Source organism: Pyrus communis, chromosome 15 (assembly GCF_963583255.1).
Source record: "Pyrus communis chromosome 15, drPyrComm1.1, whole genome shotgun sequence".
Lineage (NCBI taxonomy): Eukaryota > Viridiplantae > Streptophyta > Magnoliopsida > Rosales > Rosaceae > Pyrus > Pyrus communis.
In genome coordinates, this window is record NC_084817.1 from 2111397 (window position 1) to 2138089 (window position 26693).

Here is a 26693-nt window from a genome sequence, read left to right on the forward strand (position 1 = left end):
TATTTACACCATCCAAATCCTAAATCCTTGCTGCTCTCTCTTCCCGTAGACTTCCTCCTCATCCTTCTTCTTCATCCTCTCCCATAGCTGTCGACTGCACCCAGCCAGCACGCAGCAGCACGGAGCCACTACCGTCGCACTGCAGATTGACCCAAGTATGCGATTAATGTCTTTTGTTGCTGATTTGGGTTGTGTTAATTACGGGATTTTGTTAATTATCAGATTTGATTTGTTAATTACTGGGTTTTGTTAAGATTTGTGCAACTGGGAGTGCGAGTGCATTCTTCGCTGGGTTTTAGGTTGGACGGGCCATGCTGGGGTTTAGGCAATGAAAACCGTGGATGGGGTTTGGGCGGAAACAAGGTTGTTTTTCTGCTGGGGATTTTGGGGCGATTGATGGTGATGATATCCATGGATTTTCAGAAGAAATTGATGAATAAATAATATTATTAATTAGGTTCTTGAAAAAAAAAAGGAAAAAAAAAAAACAAGAAAGAAATGGATTGAAAGTTCCTATGATTGTATTGGGTTTTGATTGAAATAATTGAGATGTTGATCTTAATTAGGTGGAGGTTCAAGTGGGGAAGTTGTATTGTGTGAGTAAGGCTGCTGTTTTACCTATTAACATTGAGGATGCTGCTCGGAGTGATATCGAAATCGAAAAGGCTTTGCAGGTACATTTAGATGATTTATTTTGAAATGGATTATTGAAGCTTTGTTAAGCTTTCTGGGACTTTCTCTCTTAGTACATGTATATTCTTCGTTGGGTGGTATGATGGGTTTATAGGCCGGAGAAACACTTGTTCGAGTTAATCAGGATACCTGCTTGAATAACCGAGTTCTTGATTTGCGAACACCTGCGAATCAGGGGATATTCCGCATTCAGAGTCAAGTTGGCAATGTAAGTAGTCTTTCCACCATTTGCAGTATTTATCTTTTTAAAGCTAGAGAAAATCGTTAAGAGTTTAGTTCTGTATGTCGGTTGCATTGTTGTGTAGATCTTTGGGCAGTTCTTGAAATCCGAAGGCTCTTTTGCCAAAGCTGATTGCTGGTTCAAGTGAAGGTGGAGCTGCTGTTTTTAGACTCAACTACAAGGGTCAAGATGCCTGCCTTGCCCAATCACCTCAGCTTCACAAGCAAATGGCTATACGTGGTGACTTCGGTCGTATTTTTGAGATTGGTCCTGTTTTTAGAGCTGAGGACTCCTTTACCCATAGGCATTTGTGTGAGTTCACTGGCCTTGATGTTGAGATGGAGATCAAGAGGCACTACTTTGAGGTAGAATTAGTAATTTTTTAGGCATTTGTTTACCTTTACCGCCCTATATGACGATGTATGTTAACTTATGGTGCAATTATATGCTTGTTTGTTCTGGTCATGCATGATCATTAAACTTATATATTTTTCAACATTGCATGACAACCATGACCATATAGACAGAACCAGCCATCTCATTCATGCTAACCATCTCATCACTTCCAATATTTACTGGCTCAAGGAAGTCTGGCTTCATCAACCTAAATCATAGAAGAATTACAAATTTTAAAGGGGTTTGCAAGTGGAACACAACATATACCTAATAAAATTTGGACCAATAAAAACAAATAATGGATAAGCATATAGTGTTAAAATTTGAACAAGTTAAAAAAAAAACAAAAAAAAAAAGTCTCATCCCGTTCCACGCATAAATATTGTACCAAACAACAAACGGAACATGGGTATTTTAGTCATTTTTATCTTTTGGTTCCGTTCCGTCCATGCGCTACCAAACGCAGAACGGAACAATCGTCCCGTTCCGTCTTACGCGTACCAAACATAACACGGAACATCCGTTCTGTCCCGTCCCGTTCCGTCCCGTCCTGTCCCGTCCCGTTCCGTCCCGTCCCGTCTGCGTACCAAACGGTACCTTAAAGACTAATTGATAAAGGTTTTTTTACAATATACTACAATATCACAGGACGCATTTTCTTAATTACCAATATCATCAAATTTTTCTCTCTATAAGAATTACCATATTATTATTCCTCAATTGATCTCACAACCGAAACTGTTCTATCATGTGGGATTGCTATATGTATTATGTGCATTTTTATCACCCAAAAAACAAAAAAAAGTGGGGGCATCCTCCATGTCTAGACCCAAGATGGCTCCGTCCATGTACAACACCCTCAAAAGTCAAGATTCATAAGAACTAGGCATGCTAGTTGATTCCTTACCTCTTCCTTCTTTTCTTTTCCAAATTCATGACTTTCTTAATCTAATAGGTATCATTTGGTACACAGATAGGACGGGACAGAACATGACTGTTGTTCCATTCTGCGTTTGGTATGTGTTGGACGAAATGGAACCAAAAGATTGAATGACTGCGAAGCCACAGCCGGAGGTGCAGAGACTGCGGGGTTTCCACCAGCAGTGTAAGTGTTCATCACGCTCAACATACTCTTTGGCGCTTGCAAATTATAAAATCGAAAATCGAAAACCAATTACAAATAATTCGGCTTTGCAATAAATCATACAATCTAAAACAAAAACCAACTAAAGAATTTGCAGAAAATTATATAATCTAAAACAAAAACCAACTAAAAATTCCGTTTTTCAGTAAATTATGAATCCTTAAACAAAACCAATTAAAAAGAATTCATCTTTGCAGGAAATTAGGATTGCAAAACATAAACCAATTAAAAAGAATTCACTTTTGTAGTAATTTTAAAACAAAAATCAATTAAAATTAAAAACCCAATTCTCAAATTACCTAATAGAGGTGAAGAAGGCAGAGATTGGCATCGAGACTGTAGGTTTGCGAAGAAACCTAAAAAACAACCAAATAAGTCCAGTCGTTCAATCAAAATTAATCAAACCCAAGCATCGGTTCCCATCAATGAAGAGACAGAGACAGAGACAGAGATACATACTTGCTCGTTGACGTAGTTTTCGAGATCGAGAAGGATGTCGAGGTTGTACAAATTCACGGCGAGCAGTTGCTCCACTGTGAGCACCACCTCCTGCTGTTGTTGCTGCGGAGCCTCTCTTCCCATTATTCTTCGAAAATTCACCGAAAACTCATTCCGTGGAACAATGCGTTCTACTCGTTTTAGGTGCACCAAAAATGAGACGGAACGCATCGTCCCACTGTATTCCGTCCCGTCCCACGTGCCAAACGGTACCATAGGAACATGTTTACTTATAAAGAATAAGAATTGAAATCAATCGATTCCTTAACCCTTCCTTCTTTCCCTTTTCAAGTAGTGCGATAAGATGAGCTATAATAAATAGTGGCCACAGTTTAGTAAAATTGGACATGTCCAGTTCACTCATTCGTTAGAGCTCTTAAATTCAATTCTCGTAAATAAAAATCCGATTGGTGTAATTTAGCTTGAAATTGCGGTTGAAAACAATAAAATAGTGGAAAAGGGCAATAATTTAAAAAATTAATCATCGCCATTACTCCGCGAGTTTGTCCTTAAAGCAGAGAGTTATCTCCACCGCGGGAGAGATTATCTGAAACAAGGAACAATTTTCAGTTCTTATTATTCCCCATTCAGAGTCGTTTAAATTTGCCCCTCTCTTTCTGTCTCTCTCACTCACACTCTCTCTCTTATTTTTATTCTCATCATCCTTGACGGAGGAGGAAGAGAAGAAAAGGAAAGGAAGAAAAAGATCAAATCTTTCTAGGGGTTTTGCTTCCAGACTTCTTTCTTTTTATTTTCCCGGAAAATTCATCTCTTCCTCCGGCGGTCGATCGCGCCTCTCAAACCAGTTGTTCGTCTGCAATTTCGAGTTTAATTTTGATTTTTGGGTTTGAGAGAGGTGCAAAAATGGTGGACGATTATTACGTCAGTAGCGACGACGAGGAATATTACGACGACGAGGATGATCGCCAGAATTTTGAGTTGTTGGAATACGGTGAGAATTACGACTCTCTCCGCCCTGAGGTTCCGACGAGTAAGGTAGCGATTCAATTTTTCAGTTTCGTTATTGGCGATCGTGATTTTGTAAATATCGTGTCTTGGGATTTTTATATTTTTTTGCGAATTTTTGAGATTTTCGGAGAAAATTTCGTTTCTTCTTCTTGAATTCTGTCGCCAACCGCAAAAGGGGTATGATTCCTGTTTGGTTGCTGAGAATGTGGCTTTTTTGCAGCTGTGTTTGTATCTTTGTTAGTAAAATTCTTGTCTTTTTCGGGTTCGGTTTCGCAATTTGACGCAGTGAGCTTATCTGCCTCATGATCTTTTTTTTTCCAAGTACTTCGAAACTTATCGCCTTGAATTGAGTTCTATTCCTTATGCCATCGGATTACCGATTATGTATTGATGACACTGGTGTTTTATAGGTCATTTCAAAAGAATCTCTCTTGGCTGCGCAGGTACAGATTTTTCGGTTTTTTTTTTTGGTTTGGTTTGGTGATTTTGTATGAATGTTACTATGGTTATGTATTTCGACTAGATTTATATCGAATGTTGGGATTAAATTGTGCAGAAGGACGACGTGCAGAGGGCAATGGATGTGCTGTCATTGAAAGAATACCATGCCCGAACTTTACTCATCCATTACCGTTGGGATGTTGACAATGTGCTTGCGGTGCTTGTAGAGAAGGGGAAAGATAGATTGTATGCCGAAGCAGGTGTGATGTTGGTGGAGCAGGATGATCATGTTTCATCTCAGTTGTCCTCTGAGGTAATGTGCGGTATTTGCATGGATGAAATTCCAGCTGATCGAGTGACAGTCATGGATTGCGGTCACTGCTTCTGCAACGGATGTAAGTACTCTCCTCTGCATCTTCTATACTTTCTCATGCAATGTGCGAATGTTGTGATTGTAGTAGAAATCAGTTTTGTCTACCATTGTGCTTTAGGTTGGACGGAGCATTTTATTGTGAAAATAAATGACGGGCAGAGTAGGCGCATTAAATGCATGGCATACAAGTGCAATGCCATTTGTGATGAAGCAGTAATCAGAAATCTAGTCAGTGCAAGGGATCCTAATCTGGCCGAGAAATTTGAGCGTTTTCTTCTGGAATCATATATTGAGGATAATAGAATGGTGAAATGGTGCCCAAGTGTTCCCCACTGCGGAAATGCTATACGCATTGAGGAAGATGAACTATGCGAGGTTGAATGTGCATGTGGGCTTCAATTCTGTTTTAACTGCTTAGCCGAGGCACACTCCCCATGTTCATGCCAAATGTGGAAACTATGGTGTCAGAAGTGCCAAGATGAATCAGAGACGGTTAATTATATTGCAGTCAATACAAAGCCTTGCCCAAAGTGTGGCAAGCTGGTTGAGAAGAATGGAGGATGCAATCTAGTTTCGTGTCTCTGCGGACAACCATTTTGGTGAGTGTTTATATATTTTAGCATTTTCTTTAGTCTTATGCCCTTTTATTTGTGAATTTGTGGGGGCTGGTTTGGGGAGCATTTCATACATTTAGATGGTCGGGCAGTGTTTCAAAACTCTACCTGGGTAGGATCCTTTTCTTAGGATTTGCTATGCTGCCCTTGTGAAGTTTATGTTGACGTGTGACTTTTGGTAGACTGGCTCCTTATAGACTAAGCTTTTCCTGAAGATTTTTTTGTTAATTACGCTTTGCATAAACCTGCTCTGCACAATGTATGGGTTTTTTACTGTAACTTGTCTCGAAACCAAAAAAGCTCTCTGTCTTTGTGTGGATTTGCTGTTGCCTTTCACATGCGAACAATTCATGGTGGTTCAAAATTTCAACCCATCAAGTTCTTTCAGTGTTTTGGACATAAAGTTATTGGTTCTAAAGCATTCGGTGAAGTATATGTCATCTTCTATGACGTTGTGATAAGCCGTATTATAAGACAATGTGGCTTAAAATATTCATTGAATCAAAATGGAGCTTCCTTATTTCTGTCCCTCTTCTTTTGATGAAACATTACTGCAATTTCTTTAGAATAGAGTGCATTTGATAATATTGCTTTAAAGTTTGTTTCTGTATGTGTTTTGACAGTTGGCTCTGCGGTGCTCCAACTGGTTTGAATCATACATGGGACGCCATCGCGGATCACAGTTGTGGGCGATTCAAAGAAGACGAGGAGACGAAACTTGAACAGGCCAAGAGGGATCTATTTCGGTACACTCACTACTTCAACCGTTATCAAGCTCATATCGATTCTCTTAAGCTTGAAGCAACGCTGAAACAAAGCATACAAGAAAAAATATCGCATTTGGAAGAAAGAGAATCGACATATAGAGATATGAGCTGGGCGACCAATGCACTCTACAGACTCTTCAGATCAAGGCAGATTATTTCGTATTCCTACCCGTTTGCATATTACATGTTTAGCGAAGACATATGCAAAAATGAAATGACGGCAGAAGAAAGGACCATAAAGCAAAACTTATTTGAGGACCAGCAGCAGCAGCTTGAGGCAAATATGGAGAGGCTTTCTTTGTTTATAGAGGAGCCTTTTGATGAGTATTCGCCGGATGAAATTATGGAGTTGAAAATGGGGATCTTAGATCTTTCTACGCTTACTGATAACCTCTGCGCAAAATTGTAAGTTTCTTTTAATACTTGAAATCTCCCATTTGGTCTTCAAAAATCTTGTTGGAGATTGATGTTGCAAACCTTTATCCACTCTCAACGCATTTGCTTAGACTCGACACGTATGGATTATTTGCAGGTACGATTGCATCGAGGATGATTTGTTGGGTTCCCTCAAGAGGACAAGGCACAGTATTGCTCCTTACAAGTCAAATGGTGTGGAGAAAGCTTCAGAACTTACGGTTTCTAGGGACACCACAACCTCTAACTCCGAAATTGATTTGGCCGCCTCCAACGGTATGGATATTAGTAAAAGCGTGTGTTTTCCAGTCTTACCTAACATATATCCTTCATGTTTACTCATTGCTTCTCTTTTCTTGTCATAGCTGACTAGAAGATAACCCGGCGATAAATAACAGAACCTTGTCGACCTTCATCTAGCTTTGAGAGTTCGTGCGAAAGCCAACGCTGACGATGGTGCTCGTCTTATACATCTTAACATTAGAGCGCTCTGTTCTCGTTACCAACTGAGTTTTCCCGACAGAATCACATTTTACTGCATAAGGTTAGGTTTAGAACATTACAATTTAGAAACCTAGTTTTTTGATCATATTTATGAACTTTTTTTTTTAAATTCGAGGGGTACAAACGTCTGATGCTGCGATTTATATTTGACGTTTCGGAAATGAAACAATGGTGGTATACATCATAAAAAATAGAGAGATCGTCTTTTGCTTTTCCCTCTGTTCTTGTGAATGATGAAGCAGTTGCAGCCGGAAAATGCCCGACTTTAGCTCTGAAGTTCATCTGGTTCTTGCGTTTTTCCGTTCGATTGAGATGACAACCGGTTAAAAACACTGAATCACCTTGATGAGAGTTGTTCACGGGAGAAAATTTTCAGCGTATTTGGAAAACGAGCAGGTGTAAGCTACATGTTGCAATACAAGTAGATAGACATTTAAAGAACAAATGTTCTATTCGCTTCTATTATTAAGAGAGAAAATCATGGTGCATCAGTTCGTGTTTTGGGCGTATGAAAATTTTTCTCGACAAGGGGATTGATTGGTTAATGCAGTTTTGTTTAAACAGAATTACGAATGAATGTTAAGAGCATTTCTAAAGGAAGTGTCAAATTTTAAACACAAAATTTAAATTTGACGGCCTATGTGGCATTTTGAGATCTTTTAAAGTTGTATTTTCTATCTAATATGTTAGATTAAATTATTATTTTATTAAATTACAAAATAAATGATTAAACCAATACAAATTTAATTAAAGACATTTAATTACTTATTAAATCAGGACCGTTCATCAAATGCACTGGACAACACCAACATTCATTATAATAATGATTAAAGTAATAAAAAAAAAAATAATTTTGAAGTTGCTGTCAATTCATGTCATCGCAACATATGAATTGACATTTCGATTAGAGAACATTAATGTGGTCCTTTTTTTTTTTTTTTTAGTATAGTTTATGTGGACATTTTAACATTTCATTTGAAGATACTCTAATGAACAAGAAATTGGAAGTAAATTTCTTGTGAATGATGAAGTAGTTGCCGTCCAAAAACGCTTGACTTTATCTCTAAAGTTTTTTCGTTCGATTTGAGATGACAATCGATTGAAAACACGGAACCTTGATGAGAGTTCAAGGTTCATGGGGGAAAATTTTTCAACGTATTCGGAAAATGGGCAAGTGTAAATCACATGTTATAATACAAGTGGATAGATTCTTAAAAAACAAATGTCCTCTTTGATTATATTAAGAGAGAAAAAATCATGGTGCATCGATTCGTATTTTGAACACATGAAAAATCTCTTGACAAAAAGATTGATCAGTTAATGCAGTTCCGTTTAAACAGAATTACAAATGAATTTTAACGAACATGAAATTTAGAGTCTTTCAACACTTTTACACGACGTGAATATAAGTAAATAAATTTGAACACGACCAGCTATCCACCCTAAAAATTTACGATGCCTTTTCTGACAAAAAAATTGAAAAAAAAAAAAAGGAAGATGAAAAGACTAGCCTTCTTCTCCAAGGCTCCATTGCCTTCTAGAGTGTCCTCTTCCTTATCCACCAGTATAACACTGCCACGTGGTATGAGATTTTCTTGAATCCCACTGGCCAAAGAAATCCCGGTCCAACAAGGACGGCGCATCCTAACCACAAACGGAAAATAAAAATAAATAAATAAATGGTAGCGTTGGTTTCAAGTCGTAACCAACCGACTTAGGAAACCGCGGCGACAGCTAACCAATGCCCCTTTCTATATTAAATCTCCACCCTCCATTGATCCCACTACTGTTTAATCTCAGCCGTTCGTCTTGACCGCCTACATCTATAAATACCCCCCGAAGTCGTGTTCACAATTCACTTGTTCGGCTGTTGCCGTTGAGCTCTATGGCTTCAGCGATCAGGTTTCCCGTCGTTTTTAGATTTCGATTTGTCCGTTAGGGCTTGGTTGATTCCTGCGATATCGATTGTATGTTTCGATGGATTACGTTTGTTATCGGTGTGATTTTAGGGTTTGGATTCTTGGCGATGGGGATTTTTCTTGCCAGGTTAAAATTTTCGATCTAACGATGCTTGAAGGTTGAATTTCCTTATATATTTCAAATTTTTGGATTGCGTTTCCGGTTTTGATTCATCTGTTTGGGACTGATTGATTGATTGATTATGCGTTCGTAGTGCTGTCGGTGTGTTTCTAGGGTTTGGCTGGATTCGTGACAATCGCCTCTTCTTTTAACAGGTTTTAAAAAGTTTGGATCTGATAATTTTTGAAGGTTGCGAATTCCCAATCAAGTTTTGTGGATATTGATGGATTTTGATATCTCATCTTAAATCTGTTGATCTGCTTTTGGGTTTTTTTGATTTGGTGTGGTGGTAGTGGTTCCAGGGCGTTTTGGATTCAATAACTTGTTCAGCTGGGGTTTCGATTTGAAGATCCTCTAGTTACCTCATTGAAGTTTATGATATGATGATTTAGTTTAGAAATTTTGATCCCCATCCCCTATGTGGCCGAATAAATGGAGCTTTGTTAACTTTCAGGCATGGATTGTGGGTTTCAGTCGCATAGATGTCTAAGACTCGAGCGGTTAGGTATTGTATTTGGCTAATGTTTTGATGGCGTTCTTGTGTGATTGCTCTGTGGTTGGGTTTGTACTCCTGTTTTCGCGTTAACAATCTTTTGTTGCCTCCCTTGAATTTGCACTCTAAATGTTTATTTTCCTCCCTCTCATACAAAAATCGTTCTAAATTTTATTACCTTCTATTGGCAGATACTAAATTGGGAATTTGTACGGTATTACCAAGCTGGCATTCTTTTACACGTAACTTGTAGTTTGTGTCTTCTAGATATGTTCAAATCGGGTTTTATGTTCTCAATATTTATTATTTCAGTTGAAAAAGAAGTATGGTCGTGACCACAATCAAAATTTCCGTTCAATTCTGCATCTTTGTGCAATCTCCCGTTTTCAGATCGTTTTAATTATTTATTTTCCTTCAGAAAATGTTTGGCCCGTGTTTATTTTTTTAGTTTGGTTTCTTTTGTTTAGCAGGTTTGGAGTCGCATTTAGCCTTGTCTCCAGTATTCTGGTCAATTTCATTCTTCTGCAACTACTTTTTAATTTTTAATTGTAAAGCATTCTAGGTTCCTTAGTTATAATGTGTTAAATTTCATTCTTCTGCAACTACTTTTTAATTTTTATTCCTAAATAAATATTGGCTATTATGTATTTTCAGGTTTCTTCTTCAGGGATCAATTTACACTAGGGTTTAAGGCTTCTTGCCCACAGTTTTTGTTTTCTCCAGTTCTAAGAGTTTTGAAGGTTTTTTGTTTTTTGTTTAGCAATGTCTTATGCAAAATTCTTCTTAGCTGGGGTACGGTTTGTTTATTCCACCCTGCTTGGCTTCCTTTTTTCTGTTAAATGTCCATTACATTCGATTGCTGTGTTGTCCTTCCCTTGATGTTTAGTGCAGATTCATCAACAGAGATAACTTCACTCTATGCATGGTACAAAGTGCCCGGGTTTTAGGAGCCTCACTTCTTTAAAACACGAGCGGGACCTTTAAGAGGGGTTTTCTCTTGGCTTTTAATTCTTTTTTTGTGTTTTAGAGCGTATAGGTCTTGTGCCACATTCTGATCAGCTCTTTTGTCTGCAGACACATTTTAATCTTGTTGAGGGAGAACTGGGTGTTTCAAAGCTGGGGTTTGAGTGGTTCTGTGTGTGATTAAACTTTTATGAATTTGAGCCATTGTTATATCAATGATCTTATTAAAAAAAATTTCTGGTTACAGTTTCGCTGGGTCGAGGAAAATGGCTGCCTGATTTAAAGGGGGTTTGTTTCTTGGCTTATGTTTTGATCTCTGTATTCGTAGGGCTTATGAGATCTAGCATCATTATTTGTGGAATGTTCTTTGCAGATAATGTATCTTGTTTGTTTATGAAGTCTCATCTTGTTGGAGCAGAACATGGTGGTTTGAAGGGGGTCTAAGTGCTTTCTTGCTTTTAATTGAATACTTATTCATGTGATTTGTTTGGTCCTACGTTTGTGTCTACCCATTCTTGTTTTTATGCAGATGTGGGTCAAAGTGCGCCTTGTTAGGATTCTACAGTTTGGGAGCTTTGTGTGGCTTGGTTTGTTTATTCACCCTGATTGGCTTCTTGTTTCTGTTAAATGTCCATTACATTCGATTTCTGTGCTGTCCTTCCTTTGGTGTCTTATGCAGATGCATCACAGGGTCCTAACTTTATCCATCCATAGTAAAGAATGTCGGGGTTTTAGGAGTTTCACTTCTTTAAAACATGAGCGGGCAGAATTTTAATAGGGGGTTCCTCTTGGCTTAAGATTCTGTTTTTGTATTTTAGAGCGTATGGATCTTGCCATAATCTAAGCAATGCTCCCTTATGCAGACACATTCTAATCTTGTTGGAAGGAGAAAATGCTGCTTCAAAGCGGGGGTTTGAGTGGTCTTGATTGATTTAATTTTTTGTGATTTTGAACCATTGTTTGAACAATGATCTTTTCAAATATTTTCTGGCTATGCAGTTTCGCTCGGTTGAAGGAAAATGGCTGCCTGATATAAAAGGGGGTTTGATGTTTCTTGGCTTATGTTTCAATATCTGTTTTCTTAGGGCTTATGAGATCTAGCACCATTATTTGTGGAATTTTCATTGCAGATGATATACTGTATGGAGTTGGCTTGTTGAAGCAGAACGTGCGGTTTTTTAGTGGGGTTTTAAGTGCTTCCTTGTTTTTGCTTGAATTTTCGATTCTTTGGCTTTGTCTGGTTCAACGATTTGTGTCTACCTATTCTTCTGATTGTATGCAGATGTGTTGAAGTGCAGCTAATTAGGAGTCGAACAGTTTAAAGGAGAGTGGGTGTCCTTCTATTAGGGGGTTCCTTTTTCTTCTGATTATATTCTATTTTCTTAGAGCGTATATTCTTGTGCCTTTATTTGAGCACTGTTTTTATATGCAGACATATTCCTACGCCTGTCTGTATACGAGGTCCATGCTTGTTAGCTCTGTTGTAGAACGGGCTGTTTCTAAGATGGGGTTTGAGTGATTATTGGATTATTTAATTTCCTATTTTTGGGTTAATGTTACCTACTACCATTATTTGATCAGTGATCGATGTTTCATATCAGATGCTACCTGAATTTCTGGTCGTGAAATCTCACTTCAGTCGATGAGCAATTTGCTGCCTGCTTCAAAAGGGGGTTTGATGTTTCTTGGTTTATGCTTGCCTTTCTTATATATTGGAGGTTGTGAGACATGGACCATTATTTGCGCAATTTTCTGTGCAGATGCGTTTTAGAGTTCGTTTGCGTATGGGGTTTAACTTTGTTCAAGGAGAAAGGGGTGCTTTGAAGGGGGTTTCTTTTGATTCTGTTTAAAATTTCTATTTGTCGACTCTGTATGCGATTCTACGCCAATGATTTGAGCAACATTTCTGTATGCAGACCATCTCTCTCTTGTCCATATATGGCAACAACCTTGGAAGGAGCAGTTTGAATATGGGGGTTTGAGTAGTTCTTGGGTTATTATTTTATTTCTTATTCCTTTGGGTTGACGTGAGCTGAAACAATCATTGCAACAATGTTTCATGCAGTTCCATTCCAGATAGTCTATTTAAGAAGTCTGTTGGATGGATTGGCCGACTGCTTTTGAAAAGGGGGTTTGATGCTTCTAAGCTTATATACTCTTGTATTCATTAAACTAAATGCGGTCGTAGACTATCATTTGAGCAATTATTTATGCAGATGCCTTTGTCTTTTGTCTGTTTGTGTAGTCTAACTTCATTATCGGAGAGCAGCATGAGCAGGCAGCTTTTAAGAGGGGGTTTTTGGGCTTACAATTATTTTTTATTATTTTTATTATTTTTAATTTTATTTTAATTAGTACGTAGCTTGTACCATCCTTTGAGCAATGGTTTTTGTATGCAGACATGTCCGGACTCTGTTTTTGTTAAAGGAGAGCGATGGATTTTAACAGGGGTTACCTTATGTTTTTGTTTTAATTGTCCGTTATTAGACTTTGCATGCAATCTTGCACCATGAGTGAGCATTGTTTCTGTATGCAGACATATTGGTGAGCATTGGAAGGAGGGCAGTCTGAATGGGGGTTTGAGTTCGGTTTTTGATTTAATTTCTTACTCGTTTGGGTTTGATGAGATCTGGAACTATTATTGGAACATTGTTTTATGCAGGACCCATTCCAATATAGTCTGTTTATGAAGTCTCAGAATGTTGGATGACAATGGGCTGCCTGCTTTAAAGAGGGGGTTTGATATTTCTTAGCCTATGTCTTGATCTCCTATTTCTTGAGTTTTGCGATATTGTTTGAGCCATTAATTATGCAGATGCCCCTTTTTGTGTCGGATGGAGTGCAACTCATTATAGGAGAGCAGCCAACTTTTGAGAGGGGGTCTTTTTGGCTTACGGTTTTTTTTCCTTAGTTGGTGTGGTAGAGATATTTTATAGTTATTTGAGCAATGTTTTTCGTACGCAGACACGTCCACACATTAGGTTGTATGTCGTGTGCAAGTTCAGTGAGGGAGAATGCGCTGCTTATGAAAGGGGGTTTCCATAGTTTGCCTTATGAATTTGTTTTAAGTTTTTTGTGGGTTTTGAGATGCTGAACCATTATACAGTCACTGTTTTATTGCAGATGTGTCTCAAACTTTTCTTTGCCTCACTCAGTTGAATGAAAAACAGCCTGCCTGCTTTTACGACAAAGTCAGATACTTTTTTCCTTTTTTGGTTGACTTTTTTCCTTTTTTGGTTGGTTTGTAATTTTTTTGTTCTTATGAGACCTCTATGATTTTCATTTTTACTTTCTTTGTTTATATATTTGCTGTATTATTTGTGCATACTTTTTGTATGCAGAGACATCCCAGCTTGTCTGTGCTCAGAAGGGGTGCGAAATGCTTTTAGAAGGGGTTTGAGTTCTGGGCTTGTTACTTGATTTCTTATTGGTTTGGATACCATTGTCTTCCACTAATGCATTTGCAGACGTTTTTAGCTTGGAGTCTTTCGTGGGTCTACTTTATGGACATTGTCCTCACATTCGGTTTGCTTTTCATCTGTCATCCGTCACTATGTTCATAAAAAGATTGTCTTCATTGGGTTTACACTTCTTGGCTTCATAGTCTTTTGGCACTGGTTTTACGCATCTCAGCTTGGTTTATGTTCAAATGTTTTAGCTTGTTTGGAAGGTGGTACTCCCTATTGTTTGACAGAGGCCGGATTTTGTTTGGTGACTTAAAATTCTTCATTTGGCATTATTTATTTCAGTAATGCATTATGCAGTTGTCTTTAAACATAGTTACAGAGGAGAGCAGTCTGCGGCTGATTTTAAGTTGGATGATGGTTCTTTTCTTCTATTTAGCTTTCCTGTAAAGCGCCGTAAGATCTGGTTCTATATGTCTGCAGTCTTTGGGTGGAGCTTAGCTTCATCGGATCTTAGAGGAGTATGAACTGCTTCTAAGATGGAGCTGCTTCTAAGATGGAGTTTGTTACTTCATGGCTTTTATCTTCAAGATGGCACTTTACATGGATCGAAGTCAAGGATTCTGGTTTTCTTTCATCAACTGTTGTGAATTCTGGTTTTGTTTCAACAACTCTGTTTGTGTCTTGCTGTGGTCCTGTGCAGAATAATGTAAAGTCTCATTAGCTCCGGGTTGGGCTGATTCAATATCTTCCACTTTCCTTGGTCAGAGATTTCTTCCGGGAGTTGCTTTTGATTAAGAGGTTCATGCTTTCTGGCCTATCATGTTATCGTTTAATTTGCCATCTGTAAGAGTTCATAGTATCCTGGCAGCTATAACGATGCATTCCTGCACAAGGCCCTCGTTAGAAACTAAGAGTGGGGTGTTTAACATGCTATCTATCTGGCAGCATTGTTTGGGATATATATGTGGACCTTATATCTTTTTTTCTTGAATGAGTGTCATGTTGAAGTTGATGGAACTGACCGTGGAGTCGGGTTATGTCCTGTTCAGACTTTATTATCTCCCTGTTTCTCATCGATCATGTCTTTTGTTTCCCTTTGTGTACCTTGTCATTAGTGGTGGTGGTATTACTTATGCAGTTGTAACTTAGGTGAGGTCTAACTTGATTTCAAGTTTTGATGATGGAAATAAAAGTGGTATGAAAGTCCTTTTTCCCTTTTGTATTGAAGTTTTGCAATCTTGTATTATTAATTTAAATTCAGTTTTTTTTTTATATTTAATGCAACTGTCTGTGATTTTATATGTGCAACGTCATCGTGGAGAAAGGGATGAATATGGTAGTGTTGCTTGATTAATATTTTTAACTAATTGAAAATGGTGAATATTCTTAATTGTGGGCTAATTTTGAAAGCAGCTAAATGAAGGGCATCAATAATTTATGGTGAGGTGATCTGTATCTGCAATTGGAATATAATGCTAAAACAAAGGGCAAAGCATGTTAACTGGATGAAGGAATGCTTATATCGAATCGTAAGTTAAAGCCGCTATCTGATTTTGTTTTTAACTGTTGTTGCTAGGATCACATGATTTTATATACAATTACATGATATATTTTAGTCAAAAACTACACTTATTATATTTGTAACGCGTACTAATTCGGCACAATAGTTTCAGCTTATGCAAGTGGATTCATATGACATTTATCTTGAAGGGTATTTTGTTGGGATTGTTTTTAACATTCTTTACTGTTTTTCAGCATTTGATCATCTGATATAAGAGAGGTCTGCATTAGTTGTTAGTTATCTGTCAACAAATTATGCAAGTGGATTAGAACGCGTTTGTTGTTAGTTATCTGTCAGGATAAATGTCCTTCTGTTGGGATTCATATGTCCTATCAGTTTATGCAAGTGGATTAATATGACATTTATCTTGAGGTCTGCATTAGTTGTTAGTTATCTGTCCTTTTGTTGCTGCTGCTAAATTTTGGTGGTGTTCGGATAGAGGAGATGTTCACTGATAGTGCTTGTAATTATGTCTCTAGTTGTTACGGCTCTTCGGTGTTTTCGTCCTGCATTTAGAGATCTCTCTTAGGGATAACATGCAAGAAAAAAAAAAAAACTATTTCGAGTAAAATGAGAAATTGTCCGGATCGTTTCTTTACTTCTTGTGTCCAGTCATTTGTTTGTCTGTTGTGTGTGCATTTGTTGTTAGGCTAGGCTAGGTTAGGTTAGGTTAGGTTAGAGGGATGTAGCTCAAAATGGTAGAGCAACTCAGCTTGTGATGTAGCTGAGAAGATCAAGGTTCGAATCCTTGCATCCCTGCATCCTACTTTGTTGCATTGAGAATTGAATTCTAACTTCTTGTGTGTCTAGTGCATCTCTTTTGTGTTTAGAATCCTGGAAGACGTTTGGAACTGCCTAATTTTCAAGGCGGAGGTTACCCTAGCGTGCTGTTTTCGTTACTGAGATGATCGGGTCTTTTGAATGTATCGAAATTCAGTGCTGGAAACCTGCTTCAGCATATAGCCCGTGCAGACCGGAGAGAGCTGCTAAAGCTTCAGCAGCCTTCGGGTGTTTGGGGGAAGAAAACCATGAACATCCACCATGGCGACGCACTATCTAAAAGGAGGGTGGCAGTGCAAGAAAAATGAAGGAAACAACGAGGACTGGTGGTGCAACTTCTTGTTTGATAAGAAAAATACTTAACAGATTATTAGAGTCGATGATGTTTACAAGTTCATCTTTTGGGATTTGGTATGTTGTGTTTCTGTTTTGGGCCCTGAGATCTCTCTCTGTTTGAGCCCGTGGGAAATTTCTGGCATAAGTATTCAATTAGTTCGGACCTGTTTACTATTAAATTGGATCTAACATGGTAAAAATTCATTGAGACGTTAATGGGCCTGTCTATTTTCTTTGGGCTTGTAAGATTCTTGTACACATTTACTTTCTGTAGAATCAAGCATTATTACCTAAAAATACTATACAAACAAGTTGACCCAAAATATTTCTAGGTTTTTATCCCCTCTCTAGATAGCGGCAGGAGCGCGAGTTCTTCGATTTTGGATAAATCAAAGTGAGAAATATTAATATTGTAAATAGCAGGTTCAATGTCATTAACTTCTTCCGTTAATTTTTTATAAGTTTCACTCTACTAACCTTATTTTTCTTTGTATGAATGAAAGCTCTTAACTTTCAAACTAGCTCAAATTGGCTCAAATTGAATCAGATTCGATTTAGACCTTGTTAAAACGTTAGGGCTTTAGTGCATCCATAAAATAACTAAAAAGGGTCAATTTTTAACAAGGTGATAGTTCAAGAGTACGACGGCAGTTTAATTTATTTTACTCCCTTTTGACGGGGCATGGCTTATCTGCCATCCTACTTTGCATACACTTTCAACCTCTCCTATTTGTGTGATCACGGTTAAGTTACGTCAACATTTTATATTACTATTGTTTTTTGCGCATAAAATAGAAAAGGATGAGAGTGTATAAGAAGTGGAAGGGCAGAGAAGCTAGGTCCCTTTTAACGATCTACCCGTACCCGACACGTTTTGGGTCCTCCTTAATCCAAACCCGAAACTTCCGTACAGCCAGTGAAAGGAAGGGACAGATGTCAAACAATTAGGCTCGGTAGAGAAAAAAGGGGCAATTTGAACTCCCCAGCACATGTACACAACGCCAACGTATACTATCGCATTTTCGTCTTCGCACCATTTTTTCTGTATATTTTACCATTAAACTACAGCAGTGTCCGATCGAGATCCACCGAGTGCAGCACCACCACCACCACCACCGGCGATGGCGAAATCCAGCGCAGACGACCAGGAGCTTCGGCGGGCCTGCGAGGCCGCCATCGAAGGCACCAAGCAGAGCGTCGTCATGTCGATCCGCGTGGCCAAGAGCCGTGCGATCCGGGGTATAACGCACATGCTCGGCCGCGACATGGCCAAGGCTAGGGTTCTGGCTCTTTCCGGTACGCACTTGCGTCTTTATTTCATCCCTGTAGTTTCAATCGATTACAAATTCTATGCGCTGTGGAAAAATGGAAGAGAAATTGAGCTTTTGTGAAGAATCAGACTAAGTTTTAACTTGTCCAATTGTTAGGCTTGTTTCATTTCACTATTTTGGAATGATTATAGTATATATTCGGAATCGAAACAGATAACCGCAATGCGGTTGGATGGAAATGTGTTTGGGTGCTCAGACTGGATAATTTGAAGAAATATAACTCTTTGACTGATCTGTATTATTCACAAGAGTTGAAGTAAAGATTGGGGAGCTTCGTAAATGCCGATTAATATTGCTTAAGTTGGTCAATCTTACAGGAAAGATAGATAATATCAATTTTTGGAACTTGCAGTATCATTTATCTCTACTACTTTAAGGAGTGTGACTAGAACTAGTTTTTTTCGACGATTATGTTGTTAGCTTGTCTTGGTGCATTGTCGTAAGAAGACTCCAAAGCATTGCCTTTGCGCATATTTTCGTTAACAGGACTGTACAAGGCACATGAACATCTTAAATGGCACAGTAATGATTTTTATCAGCGAGGTTGATTCGAGAATTTTGAGCTGAATTACAAGTTTTCTAAGGGATGGTCAACATTTTTTTTCCCTTCTCTTGCTACACTTGTAAACTCGAAGTTCGCTGCTAATGTATCATTATGATAGTGGATACAACTGACTGAGACCTTCCTTTCTGATTGTTCTAAAATATGACGGTCATTTGATATCACACTAGGGAAATAAAAGACTTGTCTTTCCTAGCTTAGTTATGGGCCTGTGTATGTGTGCATAACTCCCCACTCTAGTATAAATATCCAGGCGGATGTAGATCACTGCATGCACTTAGTCATACTTAATCTGTGTCGGTGACCACCCTTTGTTTTTTCGTGCAGTAAAATCCAAGGGCCAGAGGACTAAAGCCTTTCTTCGAGTCTTAAAATATTCCACCGGAGGAGTCCTTGAGGTGAAGTCATTAACAGCAACGTCTTATTTAGTACTGCAAATTTGTGCTTGATTAGGATTTGGATTACGATTTGCAATTAATCGGAAATTTTCTTTTACTGCAGCCTGCAAAGTTATACAAACTAAAGCATCTTTCAAAGGTGGAGGTTTTAACGAATGACCCTAGTGGGTGTACTTTTACCCTGGTAGGTAGTGCTCCATCTTCCATGTGTCTATGCCGTATATATATTGTGGGAATTTGTGCAAAGAATTAGGGTTATTTCAATTAAAAAAAAAAAAAAAAAGAACCATTGTTTGAGAAAAATTGGAGTGCCATTCTCCATTTTGGTCTGATGGAGTTTCTTGTAGGGCTTTGATAATCTTAGGAGTCAAAGTGTTGCTCCTCCTCAATGGACCATGCGAAATATTGATGACAGGTAAGCCATGGAGGACATACACCTATTTCGATATTATCTTTCAGTAAACAGATTGATAAGATTTTGATTATCTTTCTTTTTTCCTTTTCTTTTTCTGTTCTGTGTAGGAACCGCCTTTTACTTTGCATTTTGAACATATGCAAAGATGCTCTGGGTCAGCTTCCTAAAGTTGTTGGTATAGATGTCGTGGAGATGGCTCTTTGGGCTAAGGTGCATATGATGAATTTGTACACTTGTACTGTTTTTTATGTACAGATTAGATTGCAAGATAATTATGTTTTAAGGTTTCACTTCCTTTGGAATCAGTAATCATGGTTACAACTTTATGACGATTATTTTCTGTCAATGTGAATTTCTTTTGTTGTTTTGTTTTTTCATGTCACTACATGGAACTTGTCCTAGTTTTTGGCTTCATACAGCTGAAACTTTATTTATTAGTTGTTAACTGTCTCCAATTTTTCTTTTTTTTTTTTTTTTTGTGAAAAATGGTTTAGGAAAATACACCAGCTGTCACTAGCCAAGGAAAGGAGCAAGAGGGACCTGCTGCATCTACAGTAACGGAAAGTGACTTGAAAGTAACTGTTGAAAAAGAACTTGTCTCCCAAGCTGAGGAAGAGGACATGGAGGCACTTTTGGGAACGTATGTACTGTATCGTTATTTCTGATGTGATGTAGAAAATGTTTGTGCTCTGTTTCATTTGTCCTTTTTGGGAATATTGGTACGATAAGATTTTAATTGAAGTGATGTCTGTTTGTAAATTAAAACAAATGTATGAGCACTAGGTGGGTTGAATTATTTGATTGTTAGGAAGGTCTTTTGTAATTTCTTTTTTCAAAAACATCACTATATACTATATTTTCTTTTGTTTGTGGTCGTCTTCTAGATACAAATGGTTGTCTGTCATTTCCTGATTAGAAATTAGACTGATAAACTATTAAAAAAAAAAAAAAAAATTAGACTGATAGACAAAACTTTGGTTTAGTGCCTGCTTAGTTCATGACACATTCTGCATTGATGCCTTCCAAGAGTTCAAAGACCAACTGGGGAATCCTAAATTGTCCTGCCCTTGCCTATTGTTATTTAATGTAAAAGTCTAATTGGTTGGATTTGACAACTTCCAAGTGGCAGGCATCAAATGCCATGTCTTTATAGGGTGCTCTTCGTCACTTAGTTGAATTGTGTGCTATGCAGTTATGTCATGGGTATTGGTGAAGCAGAGGCATTTTCTGAAAGGTTGAAGAGAGAGCTTCTGGCTTTGGAAGCAGCAAATGTGCATGCCATTTTGGAAAGTGAACCCTTGATCGACGAGGTGACTCTATTACTATCAGTTGTGTTGAATACAATGCCGTTTGCTGCATTTCTTCTTTGTTAGGTTTTTTCTTTATTGTCCTTTTTATGTTCTTTGTTTGTTGCTTGGTTTCACACTTCCCAAACAAAGCCAAGGTTTTTAATCTTCCTTTTTTACCTGTCAATATCAATACGGTCTCACCCATGTGACTATGATATAAATGGCGCCAGGCAGGTCTAAGCATGCCAGTTATCTGGTTTTTCAACCACTGTAATTGCTTAGCATGGATGTTCTCTCATTCATCTTCTAACCTTGCGCTGTTTAGATTCTTCAACTTGCTTTTGAATAAAAAGGTGTTGCTACCTCATTCTCAGAAACTTTATTCATCTTCCAGTTACTTGGGTACATTGTTTTAACATTGTCTCTATGAGATTGATATGCAAGCTACTTTTACCTGCTTCTAGGACATTGACTGGTGGTTGTCTATTTCCTTGAAGATACATGTTATTGTCATTTATATGTTCATTTATGGGTCTTGTAGGTATTGCAAGGCCTTGAGGCAGCAACAAATTGTGTCGATGACATGGACGAATGGTTAGGCATTTTCAATGTGAAACTCAGACACATGAGAGAAGACATCGAATCGGTAGGGACTTTAGCTACCTTTGATAATTTTTAGACTTTTGCTGATCCTTTATGGACTACACTATTTATTTCCAATGCAGTTCAGTGGAAAAATTTCTTTATTTATTTTCGTATATTTTTTTTATATTATTCTTATGAATAATAAGAACAAGCATATTGTATCTGTCATGAATTTAGCACTGTACATCTAGTCAAAGCTTCAATTTGCCTGTTTATGCCATTGTATATGAAAATATTAACAATAATTTTAGTGGTGAATTTTTGTTTCCTTTCCTCCCTCAAACTTTTACCATATGGCATCCAACATAAAGTTGTTTACATTTCATGTTTTCCCAAGAAACTTGATGGTATTATGTTTATTCTTGTTGATTAAAAGTGTATTGATGCTAATCTTGTGTTGGCTTCAATTTCGTCAGGGTTCTGACTAAAGAGGTGGTGGTTCTGTATGCCATGTCATAAGATAGTTTTAAGATACTAGTGCTGGATGTATAAATGTCCTTTACGTGAATGCTTGTAACTTTTTTCCGTTGCAATGTCCAGATAGAAACCCGCAATAACAAGTTGGAGGTGCAATCTGTAAATAATAGAGCACTCATTGAGGAACTCGATAAGCTTCTTCTAGGTTTGCGCGTTCCTTCTGAGGTATGGTGTCCTTCATGTTTAGCTTTGAGAGATAACTTTTTAGTTTTAACTTTGGCAACTTGTTTAGGCCTACAGTCTCTTTAATGCTGTTTCATTTGTGTAGTATGCCGCATGTTTGACGGGAGGTTCATTTGATGAAGCACGTATGCTTCAAAACATAGAAGCGTGTGAGTGGTTGGCTGGTGCTTTACGCAGTCTTGAAGCGCCAAACTTGGACCCTATATATGCAAATATACGGGCTGTAAGCATTCTGCCTATCTCATTTGTTCAGTTCTTTTTTTTTTTTTTTTTTCAAAAATTTGTGGCCAGATGTTTGAAATTTAGAGTTCCCTCTCATTACTGAGGTGCTAGACTAGAAATAGCTGTTTTGATTATTGATATTGGAAACCTCATTGTGTTTGTAAGTAGTAATTGAAATTCTTACAGGTTAAAGAGAAGCGAGAAGAACTTGAAAAATTGAAATCTACATTTGTCAGGAAAGCTTCTGAGTTCTTGCGAAATTATTTTGCTAGTTTGGTGGATTTTATGATAAGTGACAAGAGCTACTTTTCTCAGGTACACTTTAGGAGACGTTTCTTTTACAATTTGATCAAAATTGTCATTTCCTGTGTATGCATCTTAATGCTCACTATTGTGCTTGTTTAAAATAGCGGGGCCAACTGAAAAGGCCTGATCATGCTGATCTACGGTACAAATGCAGAACATATGCTCGCCTTCTGCAACATTTAAAGGTCGATTAAGTTAATTGCATTAACCATTAGGAATTTTGTTCTTTCTACTTCCGCTTGTGCACTGCTGTTTTTTTTCCTTTGCTTACCTTCCCCCCACTCTCCCCACCCCTCTCTTCCCCTCTCTTTCTCTTTGCATTTGCAGAGTCTTGATAAGAATTGCATGGGCGCTTTGAGGAAAGCATATTGTAGCTCCCTCAACTTGCTTATTCGTCGTGAGGTGAGAATCACAACCTTATATTCTATCACCTGAATGTTACTTATATATATGTGTTAGAAGTATTATTTGGTTGCTGTTTTTATCAGTTATATTTAATTTTGTCTTATATGATGGGTTTTCCATCTGATCACCAGGCTTCCTGATAAGATTGTGACATGGATGCTTTGGTCGTTCAATGTAGAATCAACTTGTAATAAGTTAAGCCAAAATGGTGGTGATTTGATTCAACATTGCAATAACTTAATCAAATCATTCTTGTTCTTGAAATAAAATTTTATAGACATTAGATAGTTAAGTAGTTTGATCAGTTTGAAAGATTGAGTAGATAATTTGATACCTACAGGCTCGTGAATTTGCAAATGAGCTTCGTGCTAGTACAAAAGCATCAAGAAATCCAACCGTCTGGCTTGAAACTTCTACTGGGTCTGGTCAAAATGCAAATGCTGCAGACACTTCTACCGTTTCTGAAGCTTATTCCAAGATGCTTACAATTTTTATCCCACTCCTTGTAGATGAGGTTAAAGTCGAGTTACATTATAGTTTCTTTGATCTACATAGCACATATCTCCGTATTAAATCTCCATTCTAAAATGGTGCAACTGCAGAGTTCTTTCTTTGCGCACTTTATGTGTTTTGAAGTTCCAGCACTTAATCCTCCTGGGGGTACTGCTAATGGAGATAAGTCTGATGACACCAATGACGATGATTTGGGAATCATGGACATTGATGACAAGGACAGCAAGGCTGGTAATTTACACTATATTTTTGTTGTAATTACCTATGTGCTTCTGATCATATTTTAACTGACTGCAATGGCTGTTTCTGCTTCTTTCTCTTGCATTTTATACAATTGTCTAATTTTGTAGGTAAAAGTTCAGGAGAGCTTGCAGCATTAAATGAATCTCTTCAGGATTTACTCGATGGAATCCAGGTAATGTGCAGAACTTGTTGCCTATTTTTTTGTACCTGCTCTTGATTTTTGTTGTTAGGGCCTCATTTGCACACCTCACCAGTTCAGCCTCTCTATCCTGGTCATGACTTGTGCATAGCAGCATGCACTATCTTGTAGTCATTTTAAAGTTCCTTATGAAAAAATAAAAGAGGCCAATTTATATAGTTTTCAGGAAGACTTTTATGCCGTTGTGGATTGGGCTTACAAGATTGATCCCTTACGCTGCATATCAATGCATGGGATTACAGAGCGCTATCTTTCTGGTCAGAAAGCTGATGCAGCAGGATTTGTGCGTCTCTTGCTTGGTGATCTGGAGTCGAGGGTTTCTATGCAGTTCAGTCGCGTAAGTTTCTGTGATTAGTGGTGATCATCATCATATGTTTTTGAGGTTATGTTCTGAAGATTCTGAATCCCTGTAATGTTTATGATCCTTTGCAGTTTGTTGATGAAGCTTGCCACCAGATTGAAAAAAACGAGCGCAATGTTAGACAAATGGGTGTCTTATCATACATCCCAAGGTGAACTGGCATTTTTTGCGATATTTATCATATATGTAAAACAAAAATGGAAATAATTCTGTATGTCTTCAAATTGAGGAATGCAATTTCCTGTAGAAATTTATCTGTTCTGATCAGGCAGTTACAGTTGCTTATGTTTGCTTGTCTTCCCTTTTACTTAGATTTGCTACTTTGGCAACACGAATGGAGCAGTACATCCAGGGACAATCTAGGGATTTGGTTGATCAAGCATACACAAAATTTGTGAGCGCTTTTTTTTTTCTTTCTTTTTTTTTTTTCTGAAAATTATTCTCGTCATTGGTAGTATAATGCAAAGAAAGTGATGATTATCAGATATCATGGTATACAGCATAATCAATAACCGTTGATTTTAATGGTTTTGTTTGCTGGGTTCACCAGCAATATGGTGGTTCAAGCAGTATGAGGAAGATTTTCTTAAAATTATGCTTCAATCATACACCATGCTAGTATTCTTCCTATGTATTAAAGCTTATTTTTAGTTATCACACTGATTACTCAAGTTTGAATTCAGAGGGCAACGTTCTTTTTTCTAAACCTTGCAGTCTATAGGCTGTGTGAAGATAGATGATGATAACATTTGATTGTCTATCAGTTTGATGTTTTAACAGAACTGCGTCTCCATTTTCTTACGTTAGATCAATTGTTTGACAGGTTAGCATAATGTTTGTGACTTTGGAGAAAATTGCACAAACAGAGCCAAAATATTCTGATCTTTTTCTATTAGAGAACTATGCTGCATTTCAGAATAGGTATTCTTCTTTTTCCTTTCTACTATGATCAATGCTTTCTTTTTTCGTTGACCATTTTTTACGAGGAGCTGTTGGGTTGCAGTTTGTATGACCTAGCAAATGTTGTGCCCACCTTGGCCAAATTTTATCACCAGGCAAGTGAAGCTTACGAACAAGCTTGCACACGCCATAACAGCATGATCATATACACTGTGAGTTATCCCGATGCCAAATCTTTATATAATTTTTTCTTCCCACCCCACCCCTTGTTCCTTGTAGAATTATGTTCATATAGACACAGCAGTTTTCTCAAGGGCAGATGTATTTTGGTGAAATATACCCTCGTTGTGTTTTCTTTCGGCAGCAATTTGAACGGCTTTTCCAGTTTGCTCGAAAAATAGAGGATTTGATGTTTACAATCGCACCAGAAGAGGTTAGTGTGTAAACGGCTGAGATGGATCTCAAATATCTATCTGAAAAAAAGTGAAAAAATGAAACCACTCTTAATTACGTCATACTACTCGTGAAAATGAAACTGTGTCCATTGATTAGTACATCTTTACACCATGAAGAATATTGAGCCCCATCCTGCGAATGGACTGTATAGTGTAATTTGCCCGAATGATTTACGTGGAGATATTTATTTTCGAAGTCTTAATTTTCTGAATGTAATGGCTGATATTCATTTCCTTCACAAATTGCAGATCCCTTTCCAGCTTGGGTTGTCAAAGGCGGATCTGCGGAAGGTGTTAAAATCAAGCTTATACGGGGTGAGTTGATTTACCTATCCGAAATAGTTTCATCTGTGAATGTTAGTTTCTAACACTTTCATGGATGTACAGCTTGACAAGTCCATCACTGCAATGTACAAGAAGTTGCAGAAAAACATGACTTCAGAAGAACTGCTGCCTTCTTTATGGGAAAAATGCAAGGTACGTAACAAAAGTTTCTTCGCAAATAGTTCCTTCACCTTCCCATTGATAATATCTGATGAATGTCGCGGATTTTGACAGAAGGAATTCCTTGAGAAGTATGAAACTTTTGCTCAACTCGTCGCCAAGATTTACCCGACAGAGACCTTTCTCACCGTAGCAGAACTGAGAGACCTTTTGGCTACCATGTAAAGCGAGAGTTTTCCTTGCATATCTTGACAGCTTCTTTTGAGGGATGAACTTAGCTTGCATAATCTTTCCTTTCCATTCTTTTTGTTTCATTTTCCGGAAACATTTTCTGGTAATTTGATTTATTAAAAAATGTTGATTTTTCGAGTGTCTCCTGTCGATTTTTCGAGCGTGTCATAGTTCACAGTGGCATCTTATGCTTATAATGTAACGATATGTGTTCATTTGTCATCACGTATCCTCATTTTATTAGCATGAAACGTCATTGTTGTTTGTACGAGCAAATGAAAAGCTGAAAAAAAATGCATATACTGATGAGAAGCTTTTTAAAAAGTCGGTCGTGGACCAACCTCTAGACTCTTTTTTCCATGGAATTATTGGTCCTTTTCTTCCACTTCTCGGCCTTATCTCCAACTCCTCCACCATGGATTCTACTCACTACTCCAACAGATTCCTCAGAGACGATCAAAC

At 37.8% G+C, this 26693-nt stretch overlaps 2 protein-coding genes and 1 long non-coding RNA gene across 4 annotated transcripts; all 3 read left to right on the top strand.

The window, feature by feature from the left end:
• Positions 1-19: 19 nt before the first annotated feature.
• On the top strand, positions 20-1378 carry LOC137718457 (uncharacterized). Its single transcript, XR_011065883.1, has 4 exons — positions 20-155; positions 567-674; positions 788-901; positions 999-1378. It is a non-coding gene; the product is annotated as an uncharacterized lncRNA (long non-coding RNA).
• Positions 1379-3322: 1944 nt separating this feature from the next.
• LOC137717975 (probable E3 ubiquitin-protein ligase ARI2) lies at positions 3323-7244 on the top strand. The gene is made up of 7 exons (XM_068457500.1): positions 3323-3947; positions 4331-4363; positions 4477-4756; positions 4853-5333; positions 5972-6520; positions 6648-6805; positions 6895-7244. Exons 1-7 carry the CDS (start codon positions 3816-3818, stop codon positions 6900-6902), a joined length of 1641 nt encoding a protein of 546 aa, XP_068313601.1. The 5' UTR covers positions 3323-3815; the 3' UTR covers positions 6903-7244.
• Positions 7245-8905: 1661 nt separating this feature from the next.
• LOC137717336 (exocyst complex component SEC3A-like) lies at positions 8906-26564 on the top strand. Of its 2 annotated transcripts, none has more exons than XM_068456655.1 (26): positions 8906-10856; positions 10942-17948; positions 18873-18943; positions 19047-19127; positions 19291-19358; positions 19466-19568; positions 19853-19998; positions 20551-20668; positions 21189-21293; positions 21833-21934; positions 22038-22175; positions 22361-22489; positions 22585-22665; positions 22808-22882; positions 23226-23399; positions 23488-23629; positions 23749-23813; positions 24007-24177; positions 24273-24352; positions 24514-24595; positions 25025-25122; positions 25205-25313; positions 25466-25534; positions 25806-25871; positions 25944-26033; positions 26115-26564. In XM_068456655.1, exons 2-26 carry the CDS (start codon positions 17774-17776, stop codon positions 26223-26225), a joined length of 2649 nt encoding a protein of 882 aa, XP_068312756.1. In that variant the 5' UTR covers positions 8906-10856; positions 10942-17773; the 3' UTR covers positions 26226-26564. The 2 variants fall into 2 exon arrangements, with proteins under 2 accessions (XP_068312756.1, XP_068312757.1); XM_068456656.1 differs by having other exon boundaries at positions 8906-9110; positions 9207-17948.
• Positions 26565-26693: the final 129 nt, after the last annotated feature.